The sequence below is a fragment of the Grus americana genome, chromosome 19, assembly GCF_028858705.1.
Source record: "Grus americana isolate bGruAme1 chromosome 19, bGruAme1.mat, whole genome shotgun sequence".
NCBI classification, from domain to species: domain Eukaryota; kingdom Metazoa; phylum Chordata; class Aves; order Gruiformes; family Gruidae; genus Grus; species Grus americana.
The window spans coordinates 11,354,172-11,376,586 of record NC_072870.1 but is presented as its reverse complement, the minus strand read 5'-3'; the positions used below and the strand labels follow the sequence as shown (position 1 = coordinate 11,376,586).

At 48.9% G+C, this 22,415-nt stretch overlaps 1 protein-coding gene across 16 annotated transcripts in view; it reads left to right on the top strand.

Moving 5' to 3' along the window:
• Positions 1 to 17,785, top strand: part of MSI2 (musashi RNA binding protein 2) — a 253,167-nt gene extending 235,382 nt beyond the window's left edge. For 4 of the 16 annotated variants that reach the window (XM_054847372.1, XM_054847382.1, XM_054847376.1 and 1 more), the window contains 3 exons: positions 10,690 to 10,898; positions 12,475 to 12,552; positions 14,882 to 17,785. In XM_054847372.1, the coding sequence (XP_054703347.1) occupies positions 10,690 to 10,898; positions 12,475 to 12,516 (251 nt within the window). In that variant the 3' untranslated portion in view covers positions 12,517 to 12,552; positions 14,882 to 17,785. Of the gene's footprint in view, positions 1 to 10,689; positions 10,899 to 12,474; positions 12,553 to 14,881 lie in introns of those variants that run through there. The other 12 variants (XM_054847384.1, XM_054847381.1, XM_054847379.1 and 9 more) reach the window with 6 other exon arrangements.
• The last annotated feature ends 4,630 nt before the right edge of the window (positions 17,786 to 22,415 follow it).

Here is a 22,415-nt window from a genome sequence, read left to right as displayed (position 1 = left end):
GGCTGTGGTAAACAATTAATGCAGATGTGGTTGCCCATGGTAAAAGTAGCAACAGCTTTTGTGTTACCCAGCGCAAGGTGAAAGCGCCAGCGTCGCCTGGCTCAGCTCTTCCTTCATTTTAAATAGAAAAATTATTAGAGAGAGGTCTGCGTTAGCACAGCATCACGAGCTTTAGCCCTTCTTTGCCAGCTGGATGGATGGTAATAAGTGTTAAAGCTTAACGTGCAGACACAGACAGCAGGTACAGCGCTGGGGTCAGATCCTGCGAAGCAGCCAGCAGCCGCAGCCCTCCGAGGTGTGCGCGGGAGAAACGCAATGGTTCCCCCATGCAGAAATCTCTTCGTTTACCCCCCCTAGCCCGGCGGTGCGCAGCCGGTGCCGGTGCCCTCTCTGGGATGTCCCGGGACAGGGGCTGCTCCGCTGCAGAGCCAGGGCTCCAGCAGAGAGCTTGCCCGAAAAGCCGAGCGCGTGGAAGCGCGAGTGCGGTGCTGCTGAAATGGCTCCGGTGCCGCGCGTTACAAACATCGAGCGCCAAAAAAGGGTGGAAGAAAACGGTCCCAAGCATTCAATGCAAAGTATGTAAACATGAAAGCGCACCAGATTTTAAATTTATTGTAAAACCAGTTAAATTGACAGAGAAACCTGTTAGGAAGATGACTAACGGGACGGTTTGTTTACCCCTCTGTTTTATTTGCTTGTCTCATGGCAGCTGGTGAGCATCCCTTGCTGGCGGGGAGGGACAGAGCAGCGCAGAGCTGGGCCATGGCTGGCCTGGTGGGCACGGGGGGCCGGGGGGTGGCCGCCCCCCTCCCCGCCGCCCCAGGGTGCTCAGCACCCCTGGAAGACACTGTCAGTAAGGTGGACCCTCTGCAACGGGCAGCGGAGGCACCCGAGTGCCCCGGCCCAAACCCCTCGAGCGCTGTGCTGGGGGGCGGGTTGCAGACAAATGGGAACCGCATCCCTCCCAAACTGTTTAACTAATGGAGGGAAACGTAGCACAGCCTTTGTAAGGTCGACATTTGTTTGTTGTTAAGGATCTAATTAGAAACATGAGAGGGAGCTGAATGGCTGCTTGCTCGGCTAATTAGCGACATGCACGAAGACCACTTTGAACTTCAAGGACACAAAGCTATTAGCGCTTACATCAAAAATGGATTAAACTTCTGTGCTTTTATAATGATTAAAGATGAGCTGCTCGAGAGGAAATCCTTTTGTAAGGCTGTGACAAGAGCTGGCTCCTTGATTGCAGCTTCTACAAGCGAAGCTTTGTGTGGCCTCTGTGTAGCACTCGGCCCGGCACGAGAGTGACACCGCTAACTTGCACTATGAAAAATGTGATTAGGCAATAAATATTGATCGCTCGCAAAAAATTACAGCCAAGCTGGAAAATGCATTTATTTGCCCTGCTACATAACTGCAGGATTTAGAAAAGCTGGGCTTGAATATGTTGAATTTTGTGTCTTTTCTTCTGCAAATTGACACACATCAACATGGCTGACGCTTCGGACGCGTTAACCACAGTATTTAGCAGAAGCAGGTGTGGCTCACATGCTGGCGGTGTGCACGAGAGGGACAGCGCTGGGTTTTTAAAACTCCTGCACCAGTTGAATTTTTAGCTTGCCCAGGCCTGTAGAAACCATCCAGCTCTTGCTCTCTGCTCATCTAAGGTAGCTTAGCAGTCCCTTTTTGCATCCACGCCGCCCGCTCAGCATCCACGCCGGTGCCGGAGCAGAAGTCCCCGTGCTGCGCCGCGGAGGGAGGCCGCTGGGGCCGCGTCGGGAACAGTTGCCACGAGATCCCAATCGCCAGTCTCAGAGCGAGGTGCCCAGCTCGGTTCCTAACAGCTCGGGGGCTCAGGGGTGCGAATAATCCTCGGCAGCCCCGCGGAGGGGCTGGGTGCCGGCGGCAGCGAGGACGGGGCTGGGCAGTGCTCCCTCCCCACGTCTGCTCACTTCCAGCGGTAATTGCTGAGCTGGGAACCTGCTCACCACCCGCTGCTTTCTGTCGTTAGCCCTGCGATATTTTGATGTGTGAAGCCATTTCCAAAGGGGCTGCAGAGGCAGAACAACCTTTTAAAGTGTGACTGCAGATAGAAAATAACGTACAAATAGTACCTTGTTACAGCAGATAGCTGCTCTCAGTGTCTCTTGGCCTCATCATCACTTATTGTACTGATGAGCCCGACAGTTGTTTTATTTTATTTTTTGTCCTGCAGGGCCAATATAGCCGCAGGGGAGGGACAGCTGCTGCCCCTAACCCGGGGCTGCCTGGCTGCTCCCCGTTACAGAGCCACGTCAGGGGCGACAGGGAAGGCACAAAGCTCGCGGTTTGATTTTCCAGAGTCAGGACTGAACCGGCTGTCGTAAGCAAAATATCCTCGGCTTTTCATACCTGCAGAGGAGCTCTGTCTGCCACAGGCTTCTTACGGAGAGGTGTTTGCTTTTCAAGTCTGCTTGGGAAGAGCCAGAGCAAAGCGCTGTGCCTTGCAGGTCCCCGCGAGAGATGTACTAAATGGCACCTCTAATTGTAACGCTGGGGTTATTTGTTTTCTGGTTTGTCTCCCGCTTTCTGTTTCAGCCAGTTGGGAGCTGTTTGTACGTTGTTACTCTCCAGAATATCTGTGTGTTTCCAGCTCATTATTTCTGAGACATTTTTGAGTTGAGCATTGATCAGAGTTTGAGGTGTGCCGCGTGCTGTCTCAGAACAACGCTGTATGTAGAAGCGCAGATGCAAGAAAGTGATGCTTCTGATAGTTCAGCCTGACCACAAACGAACGTGTTTGTGCCTCTAGCTGGGGCTGTACGCAGTGACTGGGATAGAAAAAAAGAGCCTGAATGTGAGCATTTAATTCTCAGTGCTGTGCCCCTGTGCTCTTGCAGCCTGAATAGGCAACTGAGAACCAGGAGCACTGACGTCTTATTTCAGACTGGAATTAATTTGTACCTCCAGTCTTGGTAAATCACATCTTGGTTGTTAGCATCTCTGAAAAGCAAGGTACGAGCTCCCATTAACTTCAGCCGTGAATGCACAAACAATTAGCTTTGGCCAAGCTATCTATAACACGAGTGCAGGGCTAGCTAATGATATTTATAAGGCTCTGAGCACTAATGATGTAAGATTTGCATGCAGTGCTGAAGTTTTCCCGCAGTCCATACCGTGGCTGGTTATTTAAAGTATCAGCATCACGCTGCGACTGCTGGTCTGTTCGTCATGCATGCTACGACGTGGCCATTAGTGCTCATGCTTCAGGACACATGGGATCCCCAAGGAAGGACGCGATCTTCCCTGCTCCAGTCGCCATGGTTTTACTGTAATGTCCTCTGCAGCGTTTGTGCTTGGGTTGTTGCAAAGGCAGTACAGCAGGCTCGAATGCCTGGGTAACAGGTGATACTCCTTTTGCGAAAATCCACGCAACTCCTCTTAAAAATCCAGCGGTAAATCCCCGGTGACTCATATTAAATGCCTCCAGCCTGTGGTGCAGGTCCCTGTCCCAGCTGGGCTGCTTGGGACCCTGCCCCGCTGCTCCGCTGAGCCCGGCGTGGGCAGAGGGACGGGCTGCACTGTCTGCAGATGAACACCGGCCGCTTGCTGCTGCCGGCGGGACTGGGGTGCCCGTTCTCCATCAGCTCACCCCACCGCGCTGCTGCCGACCGGCACCTCCCTGCCCTGTGCCCCCCATCCCTGCCCGTTTCCATCCCTGTCAGCAGCGGTCGGTGTTATTATACCATTTACTCCTTCGAGCCGGAAGATGATGTTTGCAGCATGTTACATGAATTTTTCATAAAGATGGAAAAACAGCCTAATCTTGTGAGCTTTGAGTCTTGGTAGTGGGTAATGGCTTTGATTTAAAGCATTTTGTCTTAATGATAGTTATATTGAAAATTTCCTGCTGCTTTCAAGCACGTGTAGTTATTATCATAAACATTGATGGTAGAAATGCCTGCCAAATTGTGCGTGGCTGTTTATGGTAGATGAGAGAGTCATCCAGACATTAGAGCGCTGGATCAACAAGTTGTCAAGAAGCCTGTTTGTGTGGGAAGCCACCCCGGGGCCGGGGGGACAAAGCTGGAGCGAGGAGGACCTTGGAGGAAAGACGTGCTGGAGATGACCGGCACCGGGTGTAGAAAATGCTTGCCGTGAGATTAAAAGTGAATTTCCGACGAGAAGGAGCTGCTTTAGAAGTGGAGGAGTACAGGGGGAGGGCAGGCCCTCTCTGGGCAGAGCGCTCGGCTGCTTCGCCAGCCCTCGTGCCGTGGCCGTGCGGTGGGACCCTGCTGCCCGCCCGCGCCCTGCCCTGCCGGCCTCGTCCATTGGCTCCGCTTGAAAAAAATACACCAATAACCCGATGCATAAAGCATGCGTGCTTACAGGGGAGTATTTCATTCTTTTCTTTTTCTTGATGCACGTCGCTGTGTTCCCCGTGTGGCGTTAGACGATGGGATGTGCTTTCTGGGGAGCAGCTCCATCAAAAGGCACCCAGCTGTGGCTGCTCCTGCCTCCAGCCGCGCCAGAAGTGACCGCAGAGCCGCTCACCCGCGGGTGAGGACCCCGCTCGGGGAGGTGCGGGCAGCAGTTGAGTGTCCTTAGCCGGGTCTCCGGGAGCGTCGGTTCAGTACTGACCGATGCACGCTTTGGGGCGAGCGCGTGCGGCCGCGGGGTCCCAGCGCTACCCGCAGACATGTCTCTGTGGGGTGCAGGCAGGGGACGTGGGCGCCTGCGGGTGGGAAGAAGCTGGGGCAGCTCCAGCCGGCTCCGTTCTGCTCTCAGCTGCTCTCTCAAGTGCAAAGGTATTTCTGGCTGTGATAACGGGGCACTGTGTCTCATCCTGAAGTATCCTGCCTCCTCTCAAAGAGGAAATCCAGTAAGTCATGTGGCGGTTTCTTTCAAACTTGAGGGTTTTCTTGCCTGGGCACCATGGCCGGGAAGGCAACCACAAGTTTCTCTAACCATGTTTTGCACCGTTCTTCACCTGTCTCTTTTTTTTTTTTTTCCTTTTGAAATACTCATATTTGTTATGTGTTTTAAAAAAAAGCAAAATCACAGTAGTTAATGGTGAAGAGACTGCTGTAGGAGCCAGTCCTCCCCCCCCTCCGCTATGGTGTTTAGTTCTTTGGGGTTTGGTGCTGTAGGAGAGGGAGGGGTGTTGTCACCGGATGCTCCGTGCGGGCTCCGTGCAGGGGACAGCAATCCCCACGCAGTGCCTGTCTTACACCTCTGTACATAGTTCACTTGTTTCCTTTGAAATACAGCATACTTTAGCGGCACTTAAAAGTGTTGCTTTGTCATCATGTCTAATTTACTAAGCCCGAAGGGACTGATCAGCAGCCCGGTACCTGCAAGTTCTCCTTTAGGACGGTAATGTCAGAATATTTACGTGTCTTCTCCCTTTCGCTCCCTCTTTCCCTTCATTGTTCATGGCTGAATTGTGTTTATTTGGGTGGGATTTCAGCATCCGACTTGTTGGGCTTTACCCTCTCTGCCCCCCCAGCGAGGCGTTTGGATCCTCGTTAGCGTAATACACGGTTCGCTAAGGCAAATGTCATAATGAATCCTGACTTAGAAATTTCTCAAGAGTTCATTGAAAGAGAGTTTATCTTTCAGTGATGACCTTTCTTGTTGAACGCGGATTAATGTACGAGCAGGGTCTGTGTTAACACGGCAGTTTGCAGGAGAAGGCGCTTGATAAGCGAGCTCCAGCCCTGCTCCCGGCAGAGCATTTCGCAGCACCGAGCCTCCTGCCCCGCCTGAACCCGGGCTCCCAGCTGCCTGTCGGGCTCCAGCTCTCGGCTCCTTGGCGTAAATCACTTCTCTGAACACTGCGCTGAGAAGCGTCTTGCACGGATGTTAAATGCAGATAAAGACGGCTCTGCTAAAGTACGCCGAGATGAGTTAGTAATAAAATAGCCTTGCTCGGTGAAGCACTGGCTTGAGGTTATGGATGCATTTTAAAATTCTCTCCAAATTCATATTCATTTTAGCAGAAAGACTTTTAGTAGATTCTCCTTTGAGGAGATGTAGCTTGGGCGGAGAAGAGGGCGCAGTGACCGTGCATGGTTGCACCAAACACGTCCCTGAGATGAGACCGTGCTGCAGGCACGTGCTGCAGCAGGGCAGTACGGCAAACCCTGGCTTTTGCCGTAGCAAGACCTGACCGCTGTAAATACTGACCGCTGGCAGTGGCTCCTGGCAAGGCACCGACTCTAAGGTCGGTCCATCGGTTTCCATCCTTGTCAGCAATGGCATTTCTTGGTCTCATCCCATCGCCTCTGGAAGATGGAGATGGTACCGATGTTTGTCGTGGCTCTCCCAGCGGCCCCTTCAGACAAGGTCCGGCTCTTGCTGTGCCAGCCACGCACAGCAGATCCCAACTCCACCATTGCCAACACTTTGCATTAAAAAAGCCTGTTCTGGAGCTGTTTTATGAACCCTCATTTCTTTCAGCATCTCGTGCCCCATCTCACTTTCCCTCGTTGCTTTTCAGCGCTCCCCAAGCCGCTGCAGCGCTGGGCAGGGTAGCTCCGAGGCTTCTCAAAGCCTGTGCCTCTGACCTGCAGGGAAATGGTCACTTACTGATCAAAATTCACAGGCTCAGAGCCTTTTCGGTAAGAAAAAACAGCAAATTCAAAGCAAAGCAAACAACATTAAACTTCCTTGTCGCCATCACTGCCACATCTCTGGCTGCTGTCTCTTATCTCCATAGGCATAGGAGGGAGCTCCTGTAACCCTGAGGATGGGGGATCGTTGGGGCTGGAGAAGGTAAAAGTTGGTTAGCTGTGACTTACAGACACATCTAGTCCTTCCCACATCTCTTCCGACCTCGATCTATCCCAGGGCTTCCTGGTGACGCTTGGGATTGTAAATTACGTGCAGAGGATACCCTTGAGTTGGAGGCACTTGGCCACAGTCTCAGAGCTGTGAAAATGGCCAGTGCAGGATGGTTTCCTGTGCAATTGGTTGGTAAATTGGACCTGAACCTTTTGGACCATGTCAGAGATGGGCACGTTGACTACCAGGACTTCCTGAGTGCTGGCAGTCCTTGGAAGGGGAGGAGATGGCCCCGCCACCCCCCCAGGCAATGCCGCATGGGTCGGCCAAGTCTTCTGGCAAATGCCAGTCAGGGGAGGCTTGGTCAGCTCGGCCAGTACCTCTGCTGGGACCAGGAGAACAGGTCAGGCTTTGCTACTGGTCTGCGCTGACTGGCACCAAGAAATGGTCGGTGGTTCCCTCCCCTCCCCTGGGACAGTATAATCCCCTGACAGCTTTTCAGCAACGTGCTTCCGAACTTCTGCTCTTAATTATTTCCCGTTCTGACCGCAGGGTGTTGGTAGCCAGGGAAAAGTCTCAGATTCCTTCCAGCCTGCAAGACATTAATCTCAGTGCTCTGCGATTCCTGCAGCTCACAGCAGCCCTGGCTCTCGGACAGCTTCTGCCTCCTGTGGCGACGGCTGAGCCAACATCGGGAACTTTGTCATAAAGATACATGTCTCCAAAGAGTCTTAATTCTTCTTTGAGGACTCCAACAGTATCCAGAGTTTGGAGGATTTGGGGGTGTTTCTTTCTGCTTCATTTTAATCTCAGATTATTCGAGGTTTCTGTGAAACAAATTTGTTTCCAGGTATTTCTTACCAGAAAGCATCACATTCTGCATGGTGGGAAAGTTGTTCAAGGTCCCTTTGCTGTCGTTTCAAAGCGATGGTGAAAGTGCCTCTGGCTCCTGGTGAGCTTACGTGCAGCTATTGCGGGAAGACAAATATTTAGCAACTCACCATGGCTGAGTGAATCGTTAAAATACGGCTTTCTGAGGAGCGCTTAGCCTCCTAGTAATTATGAGAGCTTTTCTATTTCGTTTGTTGGGTCTGGAGCAAAGTGTCAGCTCTGTAAAAGCTTCCAGCCCTTTCCACGCAGTTTTCCAGGCAGCTGTTCAGCAGGCGGTGCGGAGCAGTGCCGGGCATCCCCAGCCTCCGCGTGCGGTTCCCGGCAGTGGAGCGGCAGGCGTGCTTTTGGCGTGCCCTTTTTTCTGCGGGTGCTCCTGTGAGCCGCGTGGAGTATCTAACTGATGTTTGGTAGATGGAAAATTACCTTTTTCTTACGTTACATACCCGCAGTCAGAAGGACTTTTGAATAACCAGTTGCCAGCTCTTTCTGTGCGTACGAAGCCGGTATTTCCAGTCTTAGCCATGGAAGTGACGGTGGCCGGGGTGGGATGTTTGGGGGGACGGAGCATCTCTCTCTGGCTCCTCAGTCTCCGTTAGCTGTTCTCTTTGCAAGGTTTCAGGACACAGCAAAGCATGTCCCCCTGTCACCCGTGCACGGTCCTGTGATTGCAGGTTAATGACGCAGAACTCTCCCTCTGGCTGCCACGGCGTACGTCTGTCTGTCCTGATAGACGCGGCATCGCCACGGCTCCTCAGCACGTGGCGTCTGCTGCTCCTCCCCGCGGTGGACATGGCGGCGGGTGGCTCTGGGCGTTGCGAGGGCGGTTGCTTGGGGCCGAGGCCGGTCCCTGCTCCCGGCCCCGAGGCGGTGGCGGTGCGATGGGCTCTCCTGGCACGGCCGCGGGAGTATTTTACTAACAGGATCCCGCCTTGCCTTGCCACATCCCTGCTGCCTTTGCCCAGACCGGCCAACTGGGTTTTCTGTGTGAGCTGGCAGTAAAACTCACATCCATTTTATTGAACCAGAAGGAAGAAAACGGAAAAAAAGTGCTAACTTTTAGAGTAATAAAGGGCTTTTGAACATCTCAGCTGGATATTTTTCTTCATGAGTGAGAAGGCCAAATGTTATCTTGACATTTAATCTTTAATAATAAAAAAGGCGCTTTGTTTGCCAGTGAATTCCAAAATCTGTTTACTCTCTCATGCCTTATTTCTTTTAACTTGCTAGTTCAGATGTCCTACTTACTTTCCCCTGCTACCAGTTCAGAGCTGCATTAAATAATTTCTGTTGTAAAATTTACTTCCCTGTCATTGCAGAGCCGCCAGCTGCTGGGTTGACTGGTTTTTGACCAGTTCATTCGTTCATTTGAGAAATGGGGACCTCTCGGGAGGGGCCAGGGCAGGAGAGCCGGTGGCCCAGCAGCAAATCCAGGCTGAGCCCACCGTAGCCCACGTAAGGTGCTGCCCTTGTCGAGTGAGCAGGGCGTTTTCCCGGGCTGGTTTCCATCCCCAGTAAAAACCCTGCGGTCGGTCAGCGCGGCGCTGACCTGCGGGCTAACGGCCGAGGGTTACTGCAGGCTATCAAACTTTATAAACCCTTTTTAGTGCTTAATGAAGATACGCGGGAAGTTGCAGCCAGAGGAAAAAGGCTGAAGAAATCTTGGCGCGGCCTCGAACGTGGAGGTGATGGGCTCTGCCGCGGGTCGGGTACCGGTTGTGCCGATACCTGCAGAGCCGGGTGACAGCTCCCGGCTGGGTGTCTCCCAGGGAAGGCTGCGGTGTCCGTCACCGCCGCCGGATTTGTCCCATCCCCGGGCACGTGTGCAGCAGCGTGCTCAGCCCGAGTAAGCGGGAGGCTCAAGGCCAGCCGTTAGCTGTTTGCAGCGCGTCTCGGCGCTGCTGGTACCCGCACGCGGCAGGGATGCGGTGAGACGCTAGTGGGTGCGGGCAGGCACGTCCCGCGTGCTCCCGAGGGACCTCGCTAGTGCCACTCAGGTGTAGCTCCAGCTTCCCGCAAGCCATTTCCATCCAGCTCCTCCTAGTCCGCTAACTTTTCTTTTGCATCGAAACTCCTTACTCATAAATTTTACATCCAAGAACAACCGTGAGAAATGCCAGAAGCCTGATCATCTAACATGCTTTAATATCTAAATTTATTCTTTAGTACCATTCTTATTTACATTGTTTTTCTGTCTCAAAAAAAAATATAAAGGGAGGAAAAAAATAAAATTTTCTTTTACTTCCACATTAGGAGGTGAGTTGTTATACACCCTCTGGAATTCTTTTTTGCTTTTGATCTTTATTTATTTGTTTAATTTTGGTTGATGTCCCAAGCATGGTTTTGGAGACGAAGGTAGGTCTTCGCTCTCCAAATCAAAAGGAAAAAAAATAAATAAAACAACACTCTCCTTGGTCATATTTAAAAAAAAAAATTCCAAACTGTTCCATTCCATACCATTTAAAGAAAAAAAAAAAAAATCAACTATTGAATTATTTCTACAGCTTACTGATTTAAAAGGGCGGGTTTTTTTCAAAAGTATCGAATGGATCCAAAAACGATTTTACTAGATGCAATTGAAGTTATTTGCTGTCAACATTTTAATATCAATATTACCACAATGTGTAGTCTCAAACTAGTTCCTTTGTAGTTTGCATGGGATGTGAATGCTGTCTCGGCGTGCCCAGACCTAGAGAACTTGTTACTACTGCATGAGCATCAAGTCAGATGTTGAAAAATATCTATTATCTTTTGTGATAATTTGGTGAAAATGAGCACCTCCAGTCTCTGGTTGCAGTAGTGTGTTGAATGATTGTTCTTTTTTTTTTTTTTATATATATCCATATCTATATTTTTGGAGCTCTAAGCTTCGTAGTAGTACGGGCTGACTCTTATCCAGTACTTGCTCTCCTATCGCATGGCCTTGGTTAAGTGTTAGAAGTTGGGCCTAGGCTGTTTATTCTGGTGTTTGGCTTTGTAATAACGGTGCATGCCCGGCGTCTGGCCTCATACCCAGCTTTATTCTCTGCACACCAGTCTTGAATAGCTACAGTGCTCAACCGAATTTTGGCGCACCCGCTTCCCCGGCAGGCTCCAACCCAGCCCGACCCGGAGGCTTCCCCGGGGCCAACAGCCCAGGGCCCGTCGCGGATCTCTACGGCACGGCCAGCCAGGACTCCGGCGTGGGTAACTACATAAGCGCCGCCAGCCCGCAGCCGGGCTCCGGCTTCAGCCACGGGATCGCCGTAAGTACCGCGCACGCCGGCGCCGCCGCTGCTCGGTCGAGGAGGAGGGGGGGGAGTTCGTTGGTTAATGATGTTGCCAGGGAGGGGGTGATGTTGGGGTTTTTTTTGTTAATTGTGACCTGACGACGAGCGTGGTGCCTTGCTGCCGTAGCCTGCTAGAGCTGTGCCCGACGGGCTGTGCCGCTCCAGGTACCGACTCGGCTGGAAATGCTCGTCTGGAGCCTTCTGCAGTCCAGACGTGACACGTTTCAAAAGGAAATCCTTAATAATGATGGGCTTTAACGTTTCTGCTTACCTATGCAGGCTTTCTATCAGCCCAGCCACCCATCCCGGCTGATGTGCCCGTTTGCAGACAACCCACCAGTCCCTGCCACCCCTAAACGAACAAAAAGTCACTTCCAGCCACTGACGGTCCTTAAAATCGGCAGGTTACAAGCAAGTCGCTTCCGTTTTGTTGTCAAGTCATTGGAAAAGTACCTCTTTAACGCCGCGTGGGTCCGCGATCTCACTAATGACGGGCAGTGGAGATTTGCTTAACAAAGCTGCATGCTGGTTTTCAGATCGGGCTGTTTTACCTGTGTGTGTTAGCATGAATGTGGTTGGACCTCTTTGGTGGCTGTCAGTCTCCCAAACAGGAAAACTGCAACTGAAGTTGTTTTCCTTTTTTTTTTTTTAATAAAATGATGAGGTTTTTTTTTTTTTCCTCTTGTACAATAACCATGGCAAAGTACATGACAACCCAAGATCCCTCAAACTGAGCGGAGAATTTCACTCTCCGACCAAATGGGATGAGTGGGAGAGTAGGAACGTAGTGCAGACAAAGTTCCTGAAACTCTGTTATTTTTATTGCATAAGCAACCAGTACTCAAAAAGACAAAAACCTGCTGCCTCCGTGTGTGCCCTTGTGCTCAATTCCCGTCCCGGTCCTGTCCCTCCTGTCGTCACACCAGGGACTTGACGATCCCTTCGGATCAACTCTAGTACCAAACGCCGAGTATCGCTGCTCTGCTAAGGGCTACATCAATTTAAACTGCCATCTCTCACCACTTACCTCTTATTTCCATTTTTCACCTAAAGAAAAAGACCTTGTTTGTTCTTGAAAACTTGAGCATTTTGGCCTCGGCCACATCCCAATTTTTCAAGTAAGAGGATACGAGGTACGAGCCCGGGTATCGGGATTTGTCTGCACTTACGCTTCTCCAAAGAACCGGTTTGTATTTGACTTGCAGATTGGCAGCCTCTTAATTTCCCCCCAATAACTGCAAAGAATCCCCTAGCTTTTTTTACATATATATATTTATTTAACACTCTCCATTTACTAACCCTGGTTTAAAAATAAAGAAGGGGAAACCCAAAGCTCATTTTTGCAACTGGGGGAATGAGAAGATTATGGTCTTGGAAAGGTAACCGTAGGGTTCAGCACACCCAGTCGTTGGTGACCAGAACAGCTCTCAGAAATACCTATTCATGCTGGCAACACAGTCTTTCAAGTCCTTTGATAATTTCTTGCCAAAATTAATAATCATCTGTTCCCATGTATAGAGCACTGATGAACTTAACAATTGTGCAATTTTAGGGACCTTTGATTGCAACGGCTTTTACAAATGGATACCATTGAAACGTTACACATGGTTGGTTGCCATCTCACTTGGAGGTATTACAGTATATACCATTTGTACTTTGTGCTAAACTGCCATCTCCCCTATATTTACTTTAAGTGAACAATTTTTTATCTTCATTTCGTCTTTCCTTGGCCTTTAATCATTCCTTTCTGTGATTTATGTTATTCGAATCAATCTCACGGGTTGGAAACTGGAAGGCAGATCGGGAGCTAAACCCCCAAAAAGTCACATTTTCCTATCCATGACGCTTAGTGCACTAATGTGGAGAGCCAAAAACCCCGCAGAAAAAGCAGCGATCCCAGGAACCTGTGGGGAAACGACCGAGTGCCGGCTGACAGCATCCCGACGGGGATTATGGCTCCACCACCATTGCGCTGGTCTAAAAATAGACAAGCTCCACTGCTTTATTACGGAGAAACCATCATTCTTAATTAAGTGCTGTACCAAATATTACAGCTAAAAGATAACATTGTAACTAGTAACCATAGAGCAATTATCAAGATTAAGAAAAAATTAAACCTAAGCAAATTAAATTAAAGACATTACCTGAGTAATGCATCCTTGGATCGCTGCCAGTTTCCTACCCTTTGAACTAAGCTCAAGTTAATTAAATGTTTAATTATTTTTTTTTTATTTTATTTTTTTTGGCCTTTGGCATATTCGTCTTTGCAAACAAATATTCTTACACCGAGAACAGAGTAGATTAGAAAAGTCAGTCAAGGAAAACCAGAAGTTACCCCCATGAAATGGCACAGGTTTACCTCCAGAGCGCTCAGTCCTTACGGACAAACGTAATGGATGTGACAGATTTTATTTCTCTGCGTTTTGCCCAGCACTACTTGATCAATGTCACATGTTTTACGTTCAAAATCGGTGTATGAAATTAGAATTACAGTTAGTCAAGGGGCTGGGAACTGTGGAAAACATTTGGAGGCTTTAAATTATATACAAATAGATTTATACCTAAATACTAGTGGATAAGGGGAGTTTCTATTTACTCTTCGTCTTCACATACACCCAAGATTACCTGAAATTGTTCCGTCAATTGATTTGCTCCACCAAGTAGTATTTTTTATGGGGAAGAACAAAGTGGCATAAGCACTCTCGCTTTAATCCCAGTTGTTATTTGCACGTATCAGTGTGTGTTCACAGATCAATTTGTCAGAACCCTTCACGTTTTCTGGGCCGTCAGCCTCTGTAATGACGAGGCGGCACACAACGCCGGCTGGACACCTAAGCAGAACATCATAATTCACGCTAATAACGCCGCAGTGAAGGCAGTGTTCATCAGATTAATATATTGTAATCATTTTACACTTATCACAACACATCAAACTGTAACCATCAGCTACTGGCCAGTATTAAGACTCAAACCATTAATGACTTAAAAACAGAAAGTGCTTTTAATGTTGCTCATTACTAATTAAAATAGATTTTGAGAGGAGGAAATGAGCCTTATTATTAATTCCTCAAGGACCACTGAGTTTGAAATTTTTATTGCAGCGGCGCATCCCGAGGCATCTGGTCCCTCGCCCGCCCCGGCGAACCCGCACCCCCCCGGGGCAGGATGCGGCCGTAGAGGATGAATTTGGCTGAGCTGTGGGTCCCCGGGGCAGGGACCGGCCATGCCCGCAGACCTGGGGGGTGCTGGTGGGACCTCACCCTGGGCACGGCCGCTTTGGAGGTCACCCCAAAACCGGGTGACCAGGGCGCGTTCCTCCCCGCAGCCAGCCCTGCGAGCGGCTGCCCGCGGAACCAGGCCCCTAATATTTATTTCCACCTCAGCGTTAAGCACCGGCAGGAGCAGAGCGTTAGAAGCTGAAGCCTCCGTTATAAAATAAATCATCAGCACTGCAGCGTGCCCGTGTAAAAGTTGTTACCTTTCAAGTACTTTAGCCGCGCTTTTAGAAAAAAACCTCATTTTACCGAAGCCTTGTAAATGCCTGGCGTAACAGATGCCTGAGGAACAGTTCTTGTCCTTCCGATGTATCAAGTCACATTTTATTGTTCCTAAACCAGACCAGCACACAGCTAAGCCCAGCCTGCCCGGGAAGGCGCTGCCTGCCTGAGGTCCAGGCTTAGCTGCCGGGCTGCCGGGCACGGAGCTGGACGGGAAGGGCATCGCTACGTTAAATACCTGCTCCCGCAGTGGCGGCGGTCCCCGGGACGCCTCTGCATTTCAGCCGGGTTGCTCCGGATTCCCCCTTGGTGTGGGTCAGAGCACGCTGCGGCTTTGCGAAGCGTTGGCAAACACTTGGGGGGGTTGGTTTGGTTTTTTTTTTTGTTTAAAAAAAATCCCGCCTGACCTCGATTAACTCTCCCTCTCCCCTGTGTCCCGTTTTTGCCTTCTCCTCCCCGCAGAGTCTCTCTGGATGTCCGGGCAAGACGGGGCGAAGTTTCTGAACGGGCCCATGTTTGGGTGATCTCATCAGACTTTGAGCACTACATCATCACCGATAGCGCAAACAAACTGGAGGTGGCACTTGATGGACTTGGGTTGTTTAAAATCTCTCTCATCATCTCATGAATCTGCTGTACTATAAAAACAACAGCTTTTAAAAGTATGTATATAAAATCCATTTCTTGTTCGTTTTATTTTCTCGATGGGTTCCCCCCCCTCTTTTTAAACCTCTCCAAACCACATTTTTTCGTAGCATTTTGACATAGTCTCGTAGCCACATAGTTCTAATTCTTTGTGTATCTAGCAAGAGCCTAACCATAGTGTAACTGTTTATATTAAGGGGTTTCTTTCGTTTTTCTTTCCCGCCTCCCCTCCTCCTCCCTTCTGTTTTATGTAGTCGTTGTCGCTTAAAGGGTGCTGAGATGGTGACAGGAGTCTCAGCCGCCGGTACCGGCTCTGCGGCCGCCGAGAGCGGCGGGGGGAGCAGAGCCGGCGGCGGGCACGGTTTCGGGGTGGCCTTGCAGGGCGCGGGGGGCACGGGTGAGCAGCAGGTTCTCTAGCCCTTCTTTTCGTTTGTGGCGTCTTCGTTAACCTAATTCTATCTATTTTCGGCAATAAGGCAAGGACTACAAACTTTTTGTGCGTCCTTTTTCTATAAGTGCTTTTTTTTGTTGAAAGAGGTGATATAAGGTTTTTTGAAATTGTGAATTCTGAAAAAAAAATAAAAAAATACTGTAAATACAATTCCATTAACTACATATAAACTATTAAGAAAGAGAAATACAAACCTATTTTTGTGATGGAGTCAGCCTAAGGCAGTTTCTCTATGAAAATGGAAGAAAAAAAAAAAAGAAAGTTGTAGACTTTTTGACCAACTGCCGGAGCTGGCCGCGGGAGTTCGGTGATGCACACACTGCTCGGCTCCGTGGCGTGGTGGCCCTCCAGCTCTCCTAGCGTCATACCAGCATCTTCGCTCTCAGACGTGCACAGCTTACAAAGGAACAGTCTAGTGGTATTTTTTTAATTTAAAAACCTGCTTTTCCCAAGACTGAAAAAGAAGCTACGGTTTTCCTATTTAACGCATTTACGGTTCAAAGCACACCTTTATGGTTGATTCTTTTTTTTTTTTCTTTTTTTTTTCTTTTTTTTTTTCTTTTTTTTTTAGTTGTTGTTGTTTTAAACTAGATCAACTTGCTGTCCAGTCATTTCAGCTGCTCTGGGCGCCCTGCGCAGCCCGGGCGGAGGCGAGGTCCCTCCTCTGCGCTCGCCTGCTGCAGGCAGAGCGGCTTTAAAGCTTGCATGGTTACCTTTTTTATCCATTACTTTCTGTATTAACAAATTAGGAAAGCAACTTTGGTTTTGGTTTTCTTTTCTTTTTTCTTTTTTTTTTTTTTCTTTTTTTTTTGGGAATACCTCAGTGCTGCAAGTTTCACCCTAGAAGCAACGGAAGATTTTAATTTATTGTAGTTGTAAACAGAATTTTAAAAAAAAAAAATAAAGTATAAAACATCATTGCACTGTGACTGGTAGGGGAAAAACTGACAGTTTCCTATTTGCACATGTTTAATATTTGGCTGTTATATATATGGTCCTCTGTTGGGGGAGGAAACTTATGAAGGATATTTTTTAATTTAATTTTTTTAATATTGGTAAATAGGCCTGCAACAGCAAACTAGAAGTACAACATGGTAGGTGGCATTAAGAACATACTGTAGTGTGGATATATTTCTTCTTTTTTTAACGTAATATTGACAAGTTTTATTAATATTTTTTTTAAATTGTTACGTTTATAAATTTGGTACTTTAGGTACAGCCAGTATAAGACACTGAATGCGACATTTGTTAAAAAGAGCTGCTGCACTCCTATTTTTGTAAATTTTACTAACAAGTAGACTAATGTAGACGTTCAATAGACAAGGTAGAGCAAGGCATCTTTAACAAAAAACAAGGCACCATACTGCTAACCGAAAGGAGAAAACCTTGTTTTTCTTGTTTTTAAAAAAGAATCATGCTTTTTTATGTAATATTTTAGGTTTTTTTCTTATTTCAGAACAACCAGGTTTAAGCAAAATGCTGGACGCTTTTTAAATATTGAGACTTGATCAAGTAATAAAATAAATAAAACAATTCTTTAAAAAATAAAAACGAAAAAAAAACAACAAACCAAATTCCCTGAAATTCAATGTACTGTCAGGGAATTTTTTATTGATATTTTGTCAATGTTGATGATGTACTGTACTACCAGTTGGTTTTCCTCTCCATTCCCTGTCACCTCATAGAATATTCTTTGTTGATCATTGTTGTATGTTAATAGTGTATAAAATGGCTATCTTGTAAGAGTGCTGTCCTGATGCTAGTGTAGTGAATTTTTCCCCCCCTCTTTCTCTCTTCCTCTTCTAGTACATATTGGTAGGTGTATCGTAATTAAGGTTAAAAATTTAGATGTAGTTATTCAGATTTAGGACCAGTAAGGATAGAACTTTCTCTTATTTAAGAAAAAAAATGCTAATAATTTCGGGAAGGTTTTCCTTTTTTTTTTTTTTTTTCTTCTTCCTTCTTTCCTCTTTTCTTTGGTATTTTTTTTTTCCTCTTGTTTTTTGGGGTTTTTTTTCTTTTGCTGATCTGATGCGGTTTCAACTAACCAAAGGTCTCACAATGTTTAAAATGCTGGCAAACTCCTAAGGCATTTGTAGATCCCCACCCTTGACTTTGAAAAGGGGATGTGCCATACTACCTTAAATGCTAATGCTAGATATGCAAAACTGGATTTTTTTAATTTATTTTTTAAAAGAGGGAGGCACGGTATATTAAAACGATTTTACTAAGAGAAAAAAAAATATTTTTTTAAGAATGCTCAGAAGAAATTGCTAATCTGTGTGAATATGTTTTAGATGTTTATATACCTTTCGAGAAGTCCCAGTGGCCCATAGCACAAATGTCGTGGAATCCGATATGTTTTGATGTGGCTACCTAGACTAAGGTTCACGTTAGTCCCCCACTCATCTAGAAGTCCATTTCGAAGGGGTTTGGGGTTTGTTTTTTTTTTTTCCTTTGTTTGTTTGTTTGGGGGTTTTTTGTAAATTTTTCAGCACAAAGGTTCAGCTCCACCTTTGTTTTAGTCAAGCACAGCGAGGGAAGGATCCTTCCGAGGGATATTGCCCTTTTCTTTCCAAATATCTCGTACGGACCCGCTACCCCCGGAGTGACCAAAAAGAGAGAGATTTCCATCTAGTTGTGCGAAATGGGCACCCAAAGCGCCTCCGCGGCGCGGGCAGCTTCGGCCCCTGGCACCGCGCCGACCGTGCCGAGGGACGGGCTGCATCCCAAACCCGAGGGACGTTTTGAGAGGAGTTGTAGCAAGCCACGAGGGCTCGGGTACCCTCCCCCCTTCAAAATAAAACGGTCGTTTGTGATGGGCTTGATTAAAATGAAGCCTGATCTGTCCTTTTTTTTTTTTTTTTTTTCCTTCATAAATGTTCATTTTAAGTTGAATTTGTAGCTTGGACTTTAAGGTAGCATGGCTCTCTTTTTGCTGTGAGTTTATTTTTTTCCATTGTACAGCAGCGTACCGCTGGTGAATGTTACACATCTTGCTAGGCTAGTTAAACCATTGGGTAATTGTTGGTAATAACGACCTGAAAGGTGTTCGGATTTCTTTTCTTCCCTGCTCTGCAGCCTAGGATGCTGTTTTCATCTGTAGTGTGAATGAGGGCTAGCGACTCCAGCCACAGTTACCTTCCTGTTTCGTTTCTGCCATTCACTCAATGCAACATAATCAATAATAAAGCAATATAGTTTACTACATTTTTACTGAAGGCCAGCCATGGTTATGTATGATATTGCATATGAAACTGTTTACAAAAAAAAAAAAAAACAAAAAAAACCAACACTAACTCATAGCTGTCTTTTATGCTATGGAAATGTCTCTTGGGTGGAATTTTCTGAATTATTTTTTTTAGCGGTTTGGTTTGGTTTTTTTAAGCGAAATATAGTTCAAACAGAAAACTGAAGTTAGTGTAAGGCGAAGAGACAGGATGCATCGAAGACACACCGGCAGATCCCGGTCTGCGCACAGACACTGTAGAGTTTCATACGTACAGAATCCAAGTCAAACCCATTGCCATGTGCGAACACTACGTGAGGAGATTCTGTAAGCTAAGCAATACTTTAATACTGTAATAAAAATTACCAAAAAAAAAAAAAAATAGTTTGAGAAAGTAAATCCTCGTGATCAGTTCTTGGTTCCCAAACAGTCCGACTGTGTTGTCCGAGAGAGCTCCGTGTCCGAGCAGGGTGAACCCCGGCAGCCTGGGGGGAAGCAGGACTCGCCCGTGCGCCCGGCTCTCTGTTCTGTACATACTCGTAACACCGCGCGTGGGCTCGTGTGTCGCGTCGACCGTCGTAGGTAGCAAATCCCCGTCATTCTCTGTTGTACGAGGTCTGAACTCCATCAGTACTAGGATGCAAGTCTAAGCATTTCAGGTGGTCATAAATGTACCTAAATAAACTATGGCACAGTGGCAGGCCTAGCCCTTCCTTTTATACTTTAGTATGAACTGATGAGAACTTTGGTAGTGACTTTTTTTTTATATATATACATATATATATGTATCTATATATATCAAGCATCTTTCAGGTCTCTGTGTATGGCTTTCTAAAGCCCTGTTGTAAAATACTATGTGGATGGGGGTCTCTCACATCACAGATGTGGAAAGTATAATTTTATATTTGTATTTTCAAATAAATAAGTTTGTGAAAGGTTTCCATCCTCTACTGTGGTCCAGAAATCAATGTGTTTGTCTGACAAAAAAATACAATAAACTGTTTTGAACAGATCCGTGGAGTCCCTTTCATTCGGGGGGGGGGGGGGGGAGGTGAAGGGTTTATTTGGGGGGGGGAGGCCAGCACACAGCCCCATCGCCCCTCCTGCTCCCGTTGGGGGGGGCTGGACCACCACATCCCGGACCCCATCCCTGACCCCGTCCCCATCCCTGTCCCCCCGCACCGTGTTCCAGGCCCTCGTGCTGTGCAGCACCAGGCACCTCCCGGCCATCCCTGCCACAGGGACCACATTGCCCTGGAGAAAAAAAAAATCTTAATTTAGGGAGAAACACGAGTACTGCTGTCCCGCTGCTGCCAACCCCCCCCGGACGTGTTGCATTGTCGTAACAATAACCCGGCACTGCAAACATGAGGTGAAGGACATCGGTGACCAGCGTCCCCATTTCCAGAGGCTTTCGCTCAGTCCCACGTTCCTGACCCACGTCCGCGTGGTGCTCTGCAGCCCTGACGGCGGGGAAGAGCTTTGCTCTGTGGCTCAGCGATATTTCTGTCTCAGCATCCATCAGCGTAGCTGTTTATCAACCTCGCTGTGTCTTACGGAGATACCTGGGGGGGGGGAACTCCTCGCTTTCCCTTTGCGGGACAGACTTGCCTTGCCATGGAGGGGAGGGAGCGGCTGGCGGGGGGATGCGGAGCAGCACAGCTTTGGAGGGACAAAGACCATCGGCTTTCCCATAAAGAGCAGCAAACCCATCCGTGTGCCTTCGCAGCAGCCTGCGGTGGGGGGGCAGCGGCAGGAGGAGGAAGAGGAGTCCGGGCAGTTGCGTGGGTCTGCTCTGCAGAGCTGGGTTTAGGCTGTGCCGGTTGGCACGCGGCCGCGGTGAGGGGCAGGAGGGTTTCCCACGCTGGTCCATCCTCATCCCTCCCCAGATTTAAGGTTTCTGAGCAGCTTTGACCACCCGGGAAGGCTGGAGCCGGCCACCCCCCGGGCCACCCAGCTCCAGGCCCTGTGGAGAGAGGAGAGCAAAATCCTCCCCCGGCAGAGAGGGAAGAGCAGCCCCACCACCCCGGCCGAGCGCCAGGCCCCGGTGACGCAAGGCAGCCGAGCCGAGACGTGAGCTCGTCCTCTCCATGACGGCACTCATCCTGTTCCCGGGAAGGGCGGCGGGTGGCAACGTCTTCCCGCTCCAGTTAGATAAACTCCTCGGCCCCGTGCACGCGCTCGCCGTTCATTTTTCTCATTAGGGCCGACACACGTTGCCTGGCTTCGCACCCTTTTTGCAGCTCGGATGGCCGAGTAAAGCACCGGAGGATGTTTTACTTTGGCACTGGGAGCGGAGCGGAGCCAACGTTCCCCTCTCCTCCTTTTTGTCTTAAATCTTCACACTATTTCGCCCGGAGCAGCGCTAGTTCCTGCAGGCCGGGAAGTGGGGATGGGGGTTTGGGATGGAGGGGACAATCCAGCCCCACCAGCACCCCCAAAACCTCCCGCCCCAGCAGCCCCCGCCATCGCCCCAGGGTCCGGCCCAGCCGCAGGGTCCCGGGGAGGGGGGTGGGGGGGTGGCGGCAGCGCGGGGGCTCAGCCGGGATCGTGCCGGTGAAGGTCAGCGCGCGGCGGGACGCAGGACGGGCTTCTCTCTGGAAAGCAGTCAACACATCAAGCCCTTAATGGGATCGATGATTAGTGGAGCACCGAGGGGAAAATTAGATTAGAAAAACAAATGAAAATAATTTCGGAAGTAGTGTTTATTCGGGGTGGAAGGAGCTTCCACTGCGAGGGCTGCAGGAAACGATTTGACTGCAATCCAGAAGAAAAGGAGCGCGGGTCTGGAGTACATTAGTGTGGTGGGAGGCCGGGAATAGCAGCCACTTAACCCTGTCATTCAGCAAACATTAGTGAATTATGAGTGTATTATATGTTGGGTTATGTGTTTTGTGAAAAGCCCGGAGGCCCGCTATATCTGCACTAAAATGTTAGCGGGGGTCTGTGTCAAAATGTAAATTTTTATACCGACTCTGGAATAAAAATAAGATTTTGTGTTCGCCTCCCAGCTACTGAAATCAAATTGCAGCCAAAATCAGAGTTGTAAAATAAGCAAAAATTTCCCTTCCCTGTCAAATTAGTGCCCCGATAAGAAAACAAGGGATATAAATGTGATTTACTTCCTTTCCCTCCTGTCATAAACATTTATGACCGAGCCGTAACGACGGGTTTCAGGAGGCAGCCGGGGCTCTTTGGGCTTTTGCAGCGTAACCCAGGCGGCAGGCGTTGGGAAGCCGAGCCCCGGGGGGCCCCCGCCGCGGCACCCACCAGGGCAGGTGAGCCCCCCCATCCCCGCGCCCCGTCCCCATCCCGCGCCCCAGGGACCCCCAGCCCTGCACCCCGGGGCACAGCCACGCGACACCCCACTGCAGAGGAGCAGTCCTGTCCTGTCCTGTCCCTCCCGGCATTCCCCACGTTTATCACCCTGCGGCGCGGACACCAGCACCCTCCACTGCTTCGGCAGAGCTGTATATCCCCCCCCCCATCGGGCGTCTCGAGGCTGCAGTTCAGCAGCAGAAACCAAGCCAGCATTTATTAATTATGAGCTTAAGCACTTCCTTTCATGGCTATTTACAAGGGCCTCCTCATTATTAATGAAGAATAATAAAATAGAGGGAGTTTAAAGCTCATTTGTTCCGCAGGGTACTGAGCCCTGTGGCGGGGCACGA